Raw genomic sequence first — 10,657 nt, 5'->3', positions numbered from 1 at the left:
TCCAAACTTAGCTTCTAAGATAAAATTTAAAGATAACAACCCTAAAATTAATGTATATGAAATTTTAATATAAGAAGTGTTATAATCATAAAAAAAATTTCATAAAAATAAATTCACAAACTGAAACCATACGCTAAAACTGTGTTTGAATGTTAAACTGAGCTCAGTTAAGTTGAATTCTTTATGAATAGTAGTGAGTTGAGTAATAAAGATAATTATGTAGGATCTATCTAAATTGAGTTTAAAATATGTTTGGATGTTAAGATGAGTTCAGTACTTTTTATGAGAAATTGAAAAAAGTTGTGAGTCTCACGTATAAATATGTTTTAAGTTTAAAAAAGTTGTGTGTCTCATGTGTAAGAAGGTTTTGAGTTGATATGCATTTAGAAATTTAAGAGTTGAATGTTTAAATGTTAGATTTAGTTTAAAATTAGATTGAACTCAGTTGAGTTCAATAACCAAACGAAGCCTAAATCTATTTTAAAATCTAATATATTACATTAAATTATATTAATTTATAAATTTATTTTTACCAAGAGTTAGCATGATAACATATGATCAGATTTTCTAAATAAAAAATATAGGTTTAAAATCCATAACCTTTTTATAAAAAAATATAAAATAAAAAATTTATTTTTAATAGATTTAGTATTTTTTTTATATTACATAGATTTTATTTTTAAAAATACAATTTATGGGGAGGACCGGAGACGAGTCGACATGGACGGTGAAGGCAAACATCAAAACAATTTGAACACGTCAGTTTCCATTTGAAATCGGACGGCTCCAAAACTTAAAAAATACTGATAGAACATTCTCGAATCCTTAATCCTAACACTATAAAAATTGCGCTCAGCTACGTTCTTCTTCCACTCGTTGATAACTTGATACCCTTGCTAGCTCTTTTATTCCTTTTTTCCTTAGCTTGCTTTCAGATTTTTCTTTCTTCTCTTTCGATTCTGTTCTTTCCATTCCGTCGACAGAACCATCATAATGGCCGGCAAAGGAGAAGGCCCAGCAATCGGGATCGATCTCGGGACCACGTACTCGTGCGTGGGAGTTTGGCAACACGACCGCGTCGAGATCATCGCTAATGACCAGGGTAACAGAACAACGCCGTCCTACGTTGGCTTTACGGATACGGAGCGTTTGATCGGTGATGCGGCCAAGAACCAGGTCGCCATGAACCCTATCAACACCGTCTTTGGTGAGATCTGAGCTCCTCTGACCTTTTTTTTCTTTCGCTGTTCTTAGATCTTAATTGTTATGTTTGCTGCTATATGTCTACATTCCAGAACGCATGTAGATCTAGCTTTCTTTCTGTGTGATTCCTTTATTATTTTTGGCATTTTGAGCTCGGGTTTATGCTTTTGACATATTAGAGAAAATTCTTTGTTTGCGTTCGGTAAGTTGATATTTGTTTTAGGCTAATTAGTGTTTCTTTATAATCGTTCAGATCTTCATTGCTGAGTTTGTATTCGCATGGATTTGTTATATAGATTAGCACTGCAATCTATCTGCATAATAGTGAAGAGTACTTTTTTTATTATCTCGTTTTGAAGAGGTAGTTATTCATAATCGAGCATTTGTCACCTTTTTAAATGGATAATTGTATTGTCTAGGAGTGGCGGGAATAAGCGAATAAGTAGGTTCGAGAATGAATGATTGTTATTCATCGAAATTGATTTAAGCCATTGCATGATAATTTAATTTAAATTGAATTGTTTATGTTATTTTATTGTTATTTAATCGCATTGAAGATGAGTTGAACGAACTTTAGTAATAGTTAGAGAAATCGATAAGGACACCTGATTTGCAAATAGTGAGCTGCTTGTTGAATGTTGAATCGTACAGCGCTAGATATAAAATTCCAGGAGAAACTTGATTTGCTCTTGCAGTTTTCTAACTGCGTGATGGAAGTTGTATGCGTTGGTAGTGGTAGCGCACATTTTCTATATATGTAGAAGAATAAGCTATGATTCATTGAAAATGACATGTCTAATATTCGTAATTACCTATCTCTGCAGATGCAAAGAGGTTAATTGGCCGGAGATTTAGTGATGCCCCAGTTCAGGGTGACATGAAATTGTGGCCATTCAAGGTCATTCCCGGCCCCGCAGACAAGCCGATGATTGTGGTCAACTACAAGGGTGAGGAGAAGCAATTTGCTGCTGAAGAAATCTCTTCCATGGTTCTTATGAAGATGCGGGAGATTGCAGAGGCTTACCTTGGTTCGACAATAAAGAATGCTGTGGTCACTGTACCCGCATACTTCAATGATTCTCAGCGTCAGGCTACGAAGGACGCTGGTGTTATTGCAGGTCTCAATGTTATGCGGATCATCAATGAGCCCACCGCAGCTGCCATTGCTTACGGTCTTGACAAGAAGGCAACCAGTGTTGGCGAGAAAAATGTATTGATTTTTGATCTTGGTGGTGGTACCTTTGATGTCTCCCTTCTCACTATTGAAGAGGGTATCTTTGAGGTGAAGGCTACAGCTGGTGACACCCATCTTGGTGGCGAGGATTTTGATAATAGAATGGTGAACCACTTTGTTCAGGAGTTCAAGAGAAAGAACAAGAAGGACATCAGTGGTAATCCAAGAGCTCTTAGGAGGTTGAGGACAGCATGTGAGAGGGCAAAGAGAACTCTCTCTTCCACTGCCCAGACTACCATTGAAATTGATTCTTTGTATGAAGGCATTGATTTCTACTCCACCATTACTCGTGCCCGATTTGAAGAGCTCAACATGGATCTCTTCAGAAAGTGCATGGAGCCTGTTGAGAAGTGTCTGAGGGATGCCAAGATGGACAAGAGCACCGTCCATGATGTTGTCCTTGTCGGTGGCTCGACCAGAATTCCCAAGGTCCAACAGCTTTTGCAAGACTTCTTCAATGGGAAGGAGCTATGCAAGAGCATCAATCCTGATGAGGCCGTTGCTTATGGTGCTGCAGTCCAGGCTGCTATTTTGAGTGGCGAGGGTAATGAGAAGGTGCAGGATCTCCTGCTCTTGGATGTCACCCCTCTCTCCTTGGGTCTGGAAACTGCCGGTGGTGTCATGACCGTGTTGATTCCCAGGAACACTACCATCCCCACAAAGAAGGAACAGGTGTTCTCTACTTATTCCGACAACCAGCCTGGTGTGTTGATCCAGGTCTACGAGGGTGAGAGAACAAGGACCAGGGACAACAACTTGCTCGGTAAATTTGAGCTTTCAGGAATCCCTCCTGCTCCCAGGGGTGTTCCTCAGATCACAGTATGCTTCGATATTGATGCCAACGGTATTTTGAATGTATCTGCGGAGGACAAGACCACGGGTCAAAAGAACAAGATCACCATCACAAATGACAAGGGTAGACTCTCAAAGGAGGAGATCGAAAAGATGGTTCAAGAGGCAGAGAAGTACAAATCTGAGGATGAAGAGCACAAAAAGAAGGTGGAGGCCAAGAATGCACTGGAGAATTACGCATACAACATGAGGAACACGGTAAAGGATGAGAAGATTGGTGCCAAGCTTGGTTCAGATGATAAGAAGAAGATTGACGACGCCATCGAGCAGGCCATCCAATGGCTGGACAACAACCAATTGGCGGAGGCAGATGAGTTTGAGGACAAGATGAAGGAGTTGGAGAGCATCTGCAACCCAATCATTGCAAAAATGTACCAAGGTGCTGGTGCTGACATGGGCGGTGGAGTCGATGATGATGATCACGGTCACGGTCACGGTCACGCTGGAGGAAGTGGTGCTGGCCCCAAGATCGAGGAAGTTGACTAATTTATGGTTTTTCTTATTTGCATCTACCGGAATTCGGGGCTTTGAACATTTATCAGTATTTTTTGTTCAAAGCCAAAATTTAATGTCCTATGCCGCTGCTACTACTTAGATTTTATTTTACCCACGCGATTTAGTCGTGGCATTGTTGCCAGGCATTCTTTTTGCCAAGCTAAATTTCTTTACTTCTTGGGATATGATATTTCCTTTAGACGATTCTTCCTCGTAAATTGATTATCTTCCCCCTATTTTTATTTTCTTTTTATTTAACCTTAAGTTTGGAGCTTTCTTTGTTGCGGTTACCATTATACATTTTGAACACCTGGTGGAGCACATGATTTATTGAATGTTTGGTATATATAAGAATATATACTTGACAGAATTTGCTCTTCATGCTTAACTAACACCTTTAGTTTTGTCTCTTCTGTTTAAATTCAAACTTCATGTTGACTTAATTGCCAAAGTAAAGAAAAAAAAAATTGTTTAATGCCTTAAAAGAGCCTATAAAAGATGAAAGGTCAGAAATGGAAGAGAAAATGTGAAAAACAAACAGATAAAATATGATGCATTTAAATTTTAACCACTATGAAAAACTCCCTCTTGACTGTAAATTGTAATCCTTCTTCTATCTCAATCTCTCACCTCAAAAGTCATTATTGGGGACTACATCGCCTTCCGAGTCTATTATTTTCTACATTGTTTTGCTTGGAGCTCTACCCAAAAACCCATACCATCTCTCCACTATCGATAAAAAGAAATCAATATGTGTGTATTGAAATGGGGAAAGCTCACGACGAAGCAGGCCTCGATCAGTAGCCTCTTAGGTTGGAGGATGAATCCTTGGCTTTTTGGGTCAATCTGGAATGAGAACATTACATTATTTTCAACTTCTTTATTTGTCAGTACCACAAATAGATTGCAGCGCAACTATAGATTATCAAACACGCAGACGCCATCCTTGACTTTCGTTCACCTGACCTTATACATTCTTTTTATCCTCTAGTCCTCTCTCCACACACGCAAAAAGACTTTAAAAGCTGACTCAAGCGTCCATTTTAGTAAGATGTTTAGCATTTTCTAACCAGTAATATTGCTTTAATTAAAAGGACAAATATAAAACTTTAGTCCAGACCCTGTTCCTAGAATGAGCCCTTGATAGAATGACTCACTCCTCTCATTTCTCTTCCAACCTGTTGCCTTTTCTTCTCTCTCCATTCTCTTCTTTTCTCTTCTCTTCTTCCCCTTCCTCTCACAATGGCGACCCTCACGGTTCGCTTGATATACTTTATCTTCTTTCTTTTTCTTTCTCATTTTTCTTCTTTTTCTCCTATTCTCAACCTGTTTCTTCTTCTCCACCCACAGCCAAGCCGTAGTCTACGATGGTATAACCACAGCTTGATAGTAGATCTCTATGACCTAATACCACAGTCGCCATTGTGGATTTGTAAGTTTTATGACCTACGATCGCAACATAAGTATATGAAAGTTTTATGACCCACAATATGGTCCACAAACTCGTATTTATATATTTCTAGTCAAATGACAGAGACTCGAAAAATCTAATTTAATTGTCATTCTCAAATACTTATTTGTCATTGCTCTCAGTGGCAATACCTATGATTACAAGGATTAATCTTATAAGAGCACATTGCCAATTACTACTAAGGAATTATGTGTCTTTTACCATTCTCTCTCCAAACACTTGTCTAAAACTTGAAGAGAGAAACACTTGTCCATTAATAATCATGAAACGATGTGATTCGCTTGCCCCTCTCAAGTAGACCCACTTTTGCTCAAGGGTGGTGATAGCGTTATTATCATATTACTACCTATTAATTTATAGTTTATTTTAAATTTTTTATTTTTTTATCATTTTTTAAGTATTTTTTTAACATCTTTAACCATTAAGAAAAAATTAAAAAAATATATAATTTTACTAGTAATCACTATCTTAACAATTAAGTAAAATAAAAAATTAAAAAAAAAATTCAAATATAAAATAAATAGTAAAAAGATAGTAACCCTATCATTTTCCTTTGCTTAATCCTAGTGATAGATTACACGATTACACGTTTTTCTTTTCTTTCCTTTTTTTTTCCTTTTCTGTAAAGATAGATTCTATAAACGATCAGGACCATCCCGGCATATTCAGAAGCATACTGTTGCTGGGAATGAAGATGATGTTACACGAATTCTACACCACTCAATGGACCAAAATATCTGAATGCAAAAAAACCGTGGCGCTGCATCTCTCTGGGCTGGTCGACATATCCAAGCAGCACAAGATTTCACGAGTATACGTACGTTTATTCTTTGGCCCCACTACTGAACTTCATGGCTGAAAATATACAAGCAATTCATACCGACCGATAATTAAATAGTAGGCAAAATCGAAAAATTATAGTACAAATGACGTAGTACTCGCATCTTATTACTATTAAATTGCTTTACGTACGTAAGCACCAATTTTAATCAACATGACATTTTATAATAAGATGGAAATACCACATGTTGGTACTATGAAAGCACCTAATTATTATTCAGCAAGAACGCCTGTGATCAGAAGATAACTGATGGACAAAACTCGCTGTATAATCCTCTCAGTTGGAAACCATACTTATCCCGCATAATCACATCAGAACCAAATGCGTTCTTAAATGTGTCATTAAATTATACGGCACCTCAATATTGAACCTTCATGAGCAGTCTTAAGCGCATGATCAAAGTGATGGAAAGATACACAATATATATATATATATCTCTCCCTCCAAGCCAAGCAAGAAGGTAATTTAGAAGCGGATATAATAATTTCTGAATAATTAGAATCCATTATAAGTTCAAAAATCAAGAATCATTACAGGCAAGAACTAATCTGCAGATTCATGGACACAAATACCATAACAATTAGTGAGCCAAAATTGCAACAGACAAATGTGAGGTGCACATTTGATATCATAGAATACACTGTATGGTACAAAGTAAAACAATGAATCACCATCCATGGCAATAACCATTACAGTTCTCAATGAACGCATATCTCAAGTCAACATAAGATCATTGCCTCCTAGATGAGGGCGAAGGCAAACACGAACCTCATGTTCTTCTGGCCCCACACGAAGTTTTGGCACCATAATCTCGAGCACTGATCCTGGGCCATCATAATAAGCTTCTATATTTGCGTCTTCGGGAATTCGGGTTGAAAGTGGGATTTCTCTAACAAATTCCCCGGGAGGGCAGTGTTCAGAATATGGATCTCTAAGCTTGAAAGTCCTATCATGTCTCTTGATGAATGGCATGCAAGATACGCTCACACAAGATACCTTTATGATACCATGAGTGAGAGTATTTCTCCAAGAGACTTTCACTTTCTGAAGATCCACAAAGGGCAAGCTGATAATGATCAGATATCCTTCTTTATCCTCATATATTGTTTTTGCAGCAGTAACAGGTCCATACACATTCTTCATTACGCCACTAAAGTCACTCAACCATTGTGGCTCATTAGGGTGAGCTTCCATATCTGGTATCCGATCCAAGGGGGGATTAACAGCCAAGTAGCAATCATCATCGTTCCCATGAGGGAAAAAATCTCTCCTCCTCTTGCCGCTGACAGGTGATAGGTCCATTACATCACCATTGCTATGGTGGGATGGCTGAGTTGACAAATTCAGGCCAGAACCATTGAGCAATTTCTTTGAGTGGGCATTTGTGGTACCCTTTATCGGAGGAGCCAGCCTCTCAAGCTCAAAATCTGTGTTCGGAAGGTTTCTCCATGAACTAAAAGCACTTGCTTCAAGTGGAATTGAGAAGTTCAAGTCCCTGCCCGTGAGATCCATCCACCTCTTCCGCTCTTCCTCATCAAGACCCAAAAGATTGGGTGATGGAACAACTTCGATCCCATGCACACACTGGGGGTTTGACAGACCCCTATAATGCTTTCGTTGCATCCTGTGAGATCGTACAAAACCCTTATCAACACTAAATGGAAATGGACGCTCTCCTTGACGAGAATGCCCATTCATGTAACTCCTAAGTTGCATCTTACCTAATGCATTTTCCGGTCTCTCCTTGAAAACCCACATGTACATATTCTCCATGTCATGCTGAACCATGAAAACATCGAGCTTGAGATCAGATTTGTCAAACCCGGATACCCCATTGCTGTCCCGCAAAATCTTGGCCTTTGATTTCTCATTCAATGAGGGTTTAAAGTAAAAGCTGAAGAAAACCCAGGCACCCCAAATACTATCAACCCGCTTGGCGCATTTCCTTCCAGCCTTAGGGATAGTAAGGAAACTCTCGGTCTCGTAAACTTGTGAACCAAGCCCAACATCTAAAATATCACAGGCGTCCGGATTCCATGGCTGCGGAGGTGGGCTACGCTCGGCCGACAAGGGTAAATTGATATCCGGTGGACGGGGAAGAATGATTTGTCGATTCATCTCCAAATCCAAATCGTCGTGTGGGGAGGTGCTGGAGTCCATGGACAAGAGCGTGGATGGGTGGTGATTCTCCATAGAAAGGGCTGTGAGGAGAGAATCTCCCATTTCTCAGCTCATCTCCTGGGTGATGGTTTCTGTTGCTGGTGGGGTTGAATATTTTGCCATTCCCAATACAAACAATTCAAGAAAACAACCTTATAAACACCTTCAATCAAATGAATCAATCCCCAGTATATCTCCCCTCCATCAAAACCCTAGATTTATCAATCAGATAACAAATTCCCCACAAACCCACATCAATAATCAACAATATTACTCAATAAACCCAACTCAAACAAAAGGAAAAGGTAAATCTTTTGTTGTATTAACAATTTAAAAGGGGATAAAACTTATCAGTTCAATTTTTACCTAGCCCAGGAAAGAAATTCAGAAAACGCTAAAGAGAGGCAATATATAACCCCATCCCAAGAATCTCCCAAAATCCTCCAAACAAAGGTGGGAAACACGGAATAAAAACCATAAAATCCTTAAAAACCAATGTTTTTTTCTTTTTCTTCACTTACACACACACACACACACACAAAAAGAGTAAAAAAATCTAAGAATCCAGAAACCCAAGAAGAAGATTGGGGATCTTCAAAGATTACCTTTTGGGATAAGCACCAGGGAATCGAGCGGAAGAAGAAGCTCCAAAGACGACCATTATGCTCATTTCCACCATATCATCATCTACAACGACCATTTCCTTGCCCCCCCTCCCCTTGTTTTTGTTTTGTTTTTTTTTTTCCCTTAAATTTTGTTTTCCGTCAAAAGAAAACAGAGAAGAACCGAGAGCGTGTGGGAAGAGGGTGGACTGAAGAGAGAGAATAAGCCGTGACTTTTCGTCTCACTATAAAGACGACATTCGTGAGTAAAAGCCCGCACTAGATATCACCGCACAATTTCGCCGTTTGTATATACGGTGACGGTTTCCCTTCTCCGCCCGTGTGTAGGTGCGCGCGCGCGCGCGTGCGCGTGATCTCTGAGGTCAGTATACTACACAGGGTCCTGTGGGCTGCGTCTTAGGGTAGTAGTATGTTGACAGTGATAATCTCTAACAAATATATATTTTATTTTTATATAAAAAAAAAAGGTAGTTATTCATTATGTATTAATTATGATAATTTTATTGTCACTGATTATCAGTAAATAAATAAAAAATTCGAGTGTTGACGAAGGGATAGAACTTAGAGTTATTATATTATCAAATATCGTAAATATTATTTAAATGATAAAATTTAATTTTTAAAATTTAACTTTTTAGATTTTTTTTAACTAAAATATATAATCACTTTATTAATTATCCTGCGTACCGATTTAAAACTAAATTTTTTCTAAAAGTTATAGGATGATAATGACTTTTCCCAAAAATTTTATTTATAAATTGGCATGAATGATGTAATTTTTTCACACTTGCATATCAAATTTAAAATAAAAAAAAAGAACATCTTGAATTTTTTTTAATAAATTGGCTCATATCATATTAGCGTGTGAAGTATATAGTTTTCAACTTCCCCCAAATTATTTATAAAAATCGCAAGTGTTTATTGAGCATGTGATATGCACATGTAGTTTTAAAAGTCTAAGTTAAAAACTTGCCATGTGTCTTTCATTAAAAATTTATGTGAGTCTCAATTTTTTAAAGAAAAATTATATACATCAGTCATTATTTACTTTCACACTTCACGTTTATAATTTTTTTTTCATAAAATGTGAAGTGTGTTTCATAGGATGTGGGATAGTGAATAGTAATTTATGAGAAGAATTTATCTTTTTTAAATAGATTGAAAAAAGTTATTTCAAACAAATTATGAGTTATTTTATTCTTAAATTAGTGTGTAGAGCAGTACACATTCTACTTTACTTAAATGGTAAGATTTAATTTGTAAGCTTTTAAGTGTATTCTACACACTGACTTAAAAATATAATTTTTCATAAATTAAAGATATTTTTTGTTCTTCCTTCCTTCTTTCTGTTAATTTTAGTTTTCATAAATGTAGTTCTTTACCTTTTTATCATCCTAGATAATTTCATACATCAGCTACTTAAATGAACACTCATTTTAAAATGTGACACATCGTTAGGTTTGGTTATAAATGATAAAATCTACGATAAAGTGTAGTATTACTATATTGTGAAAAAATAAATTTATAGTAAAGAGAAAATATAATGTCGAAAGGAAATATATGGTCAAAAGTAATTAATATATGGTACAATTACAGAGTCGTAAGGTACTTGTCAATTTTGGATTAATACAAGACAATCAAAGTATATCTGAACGACGACAAGTACACCCTGAGATTATTACCAAAACAAAAAACACGACCAATATTTAGGGATAAAGGAAAAGCCAGGCTTTGCCCACTGACAAGATTTGCCATAAAGGAAAATAAAATGGATGTGG

General features: G+C 37.1%; 2 protein-coding genes across 3 annotated transcripts; one reads left to right on the top strand and one right to left on the bottom strand.

Moving 5' to 3' along the window:
* The first annotated feature begins 844 nt into the window (after positions 1–844).
* Positions 845–4,057, top strand: LOC108999011 (heat shock cognate 70 kDa protein 2-like). The gene is made up of 2 exons (XM_018975795.2): positions 845–1,207; positions 2,028–4,057. Exons 1-2 carry the CDS (start codon positions 994–996, stop codon positions 3,773–3,775), a joined length of 1,962 nt encoding a protein of 653 aa, XP_018831340.1. The 5' UTR covers positions 845–993; the 3' UTR covers positions 3,776–4,057.
* Positions 4,058–6,574: 2,517 nt separating this feature from the next.
* On the bottom strand, positions 6,575–9,255 carry LOC108999015. Of its 2 annotated transcripts, none has more exons than XM_018975799.2 (2): positions 8,862–9,255; positions 6,575–8,468 (listed from the first exon to the last, which is right to left on the bottom strand). In XM_018975799.2, exon 2 carries the CDS (start codon positions 8,317–8,319, stop codon positions 6,811–6,813), a length of 1,509 nt encoding a protein of 502 aa, XP_018831344.1. In that variant the 5' UTR covers positions 8,320–8,468; positions 8,862–9,255; the 3' UTR covers positions 6,575–6,810. The 2 variants fall into 2 exon arrangements, with proteins under 2 accessions (XP_018831344.1, XP_018831345.1); XM_018975800.2 differs by having other exon boundaries at positions 6,575–8,354; positions 8,862–9,091.
* Positions 9,256–10,657: the final 1,402 nt, after the last annotated feature.

This window comes from Juglans regia, chromosome 3 (genome assembly GCF_001411555.2).
Source record: "Juglans regia cultivar Chandler chromosome 3, Walnut 2.0, whole genome shotgun sequence".
In the NCBI taxonomy this organism is placed as follows: Eukaryota; Viridiplantae; Streptophyta; class Magnoliopsida; order Fagales; family Juglandaceae; genus Juglans; species Juglans regia.
The sequence above is the reverse complement of the archived record's forward strand: the minus strand, read 5'-3'. Positions and strand labels throughout refer to the sequence as shown.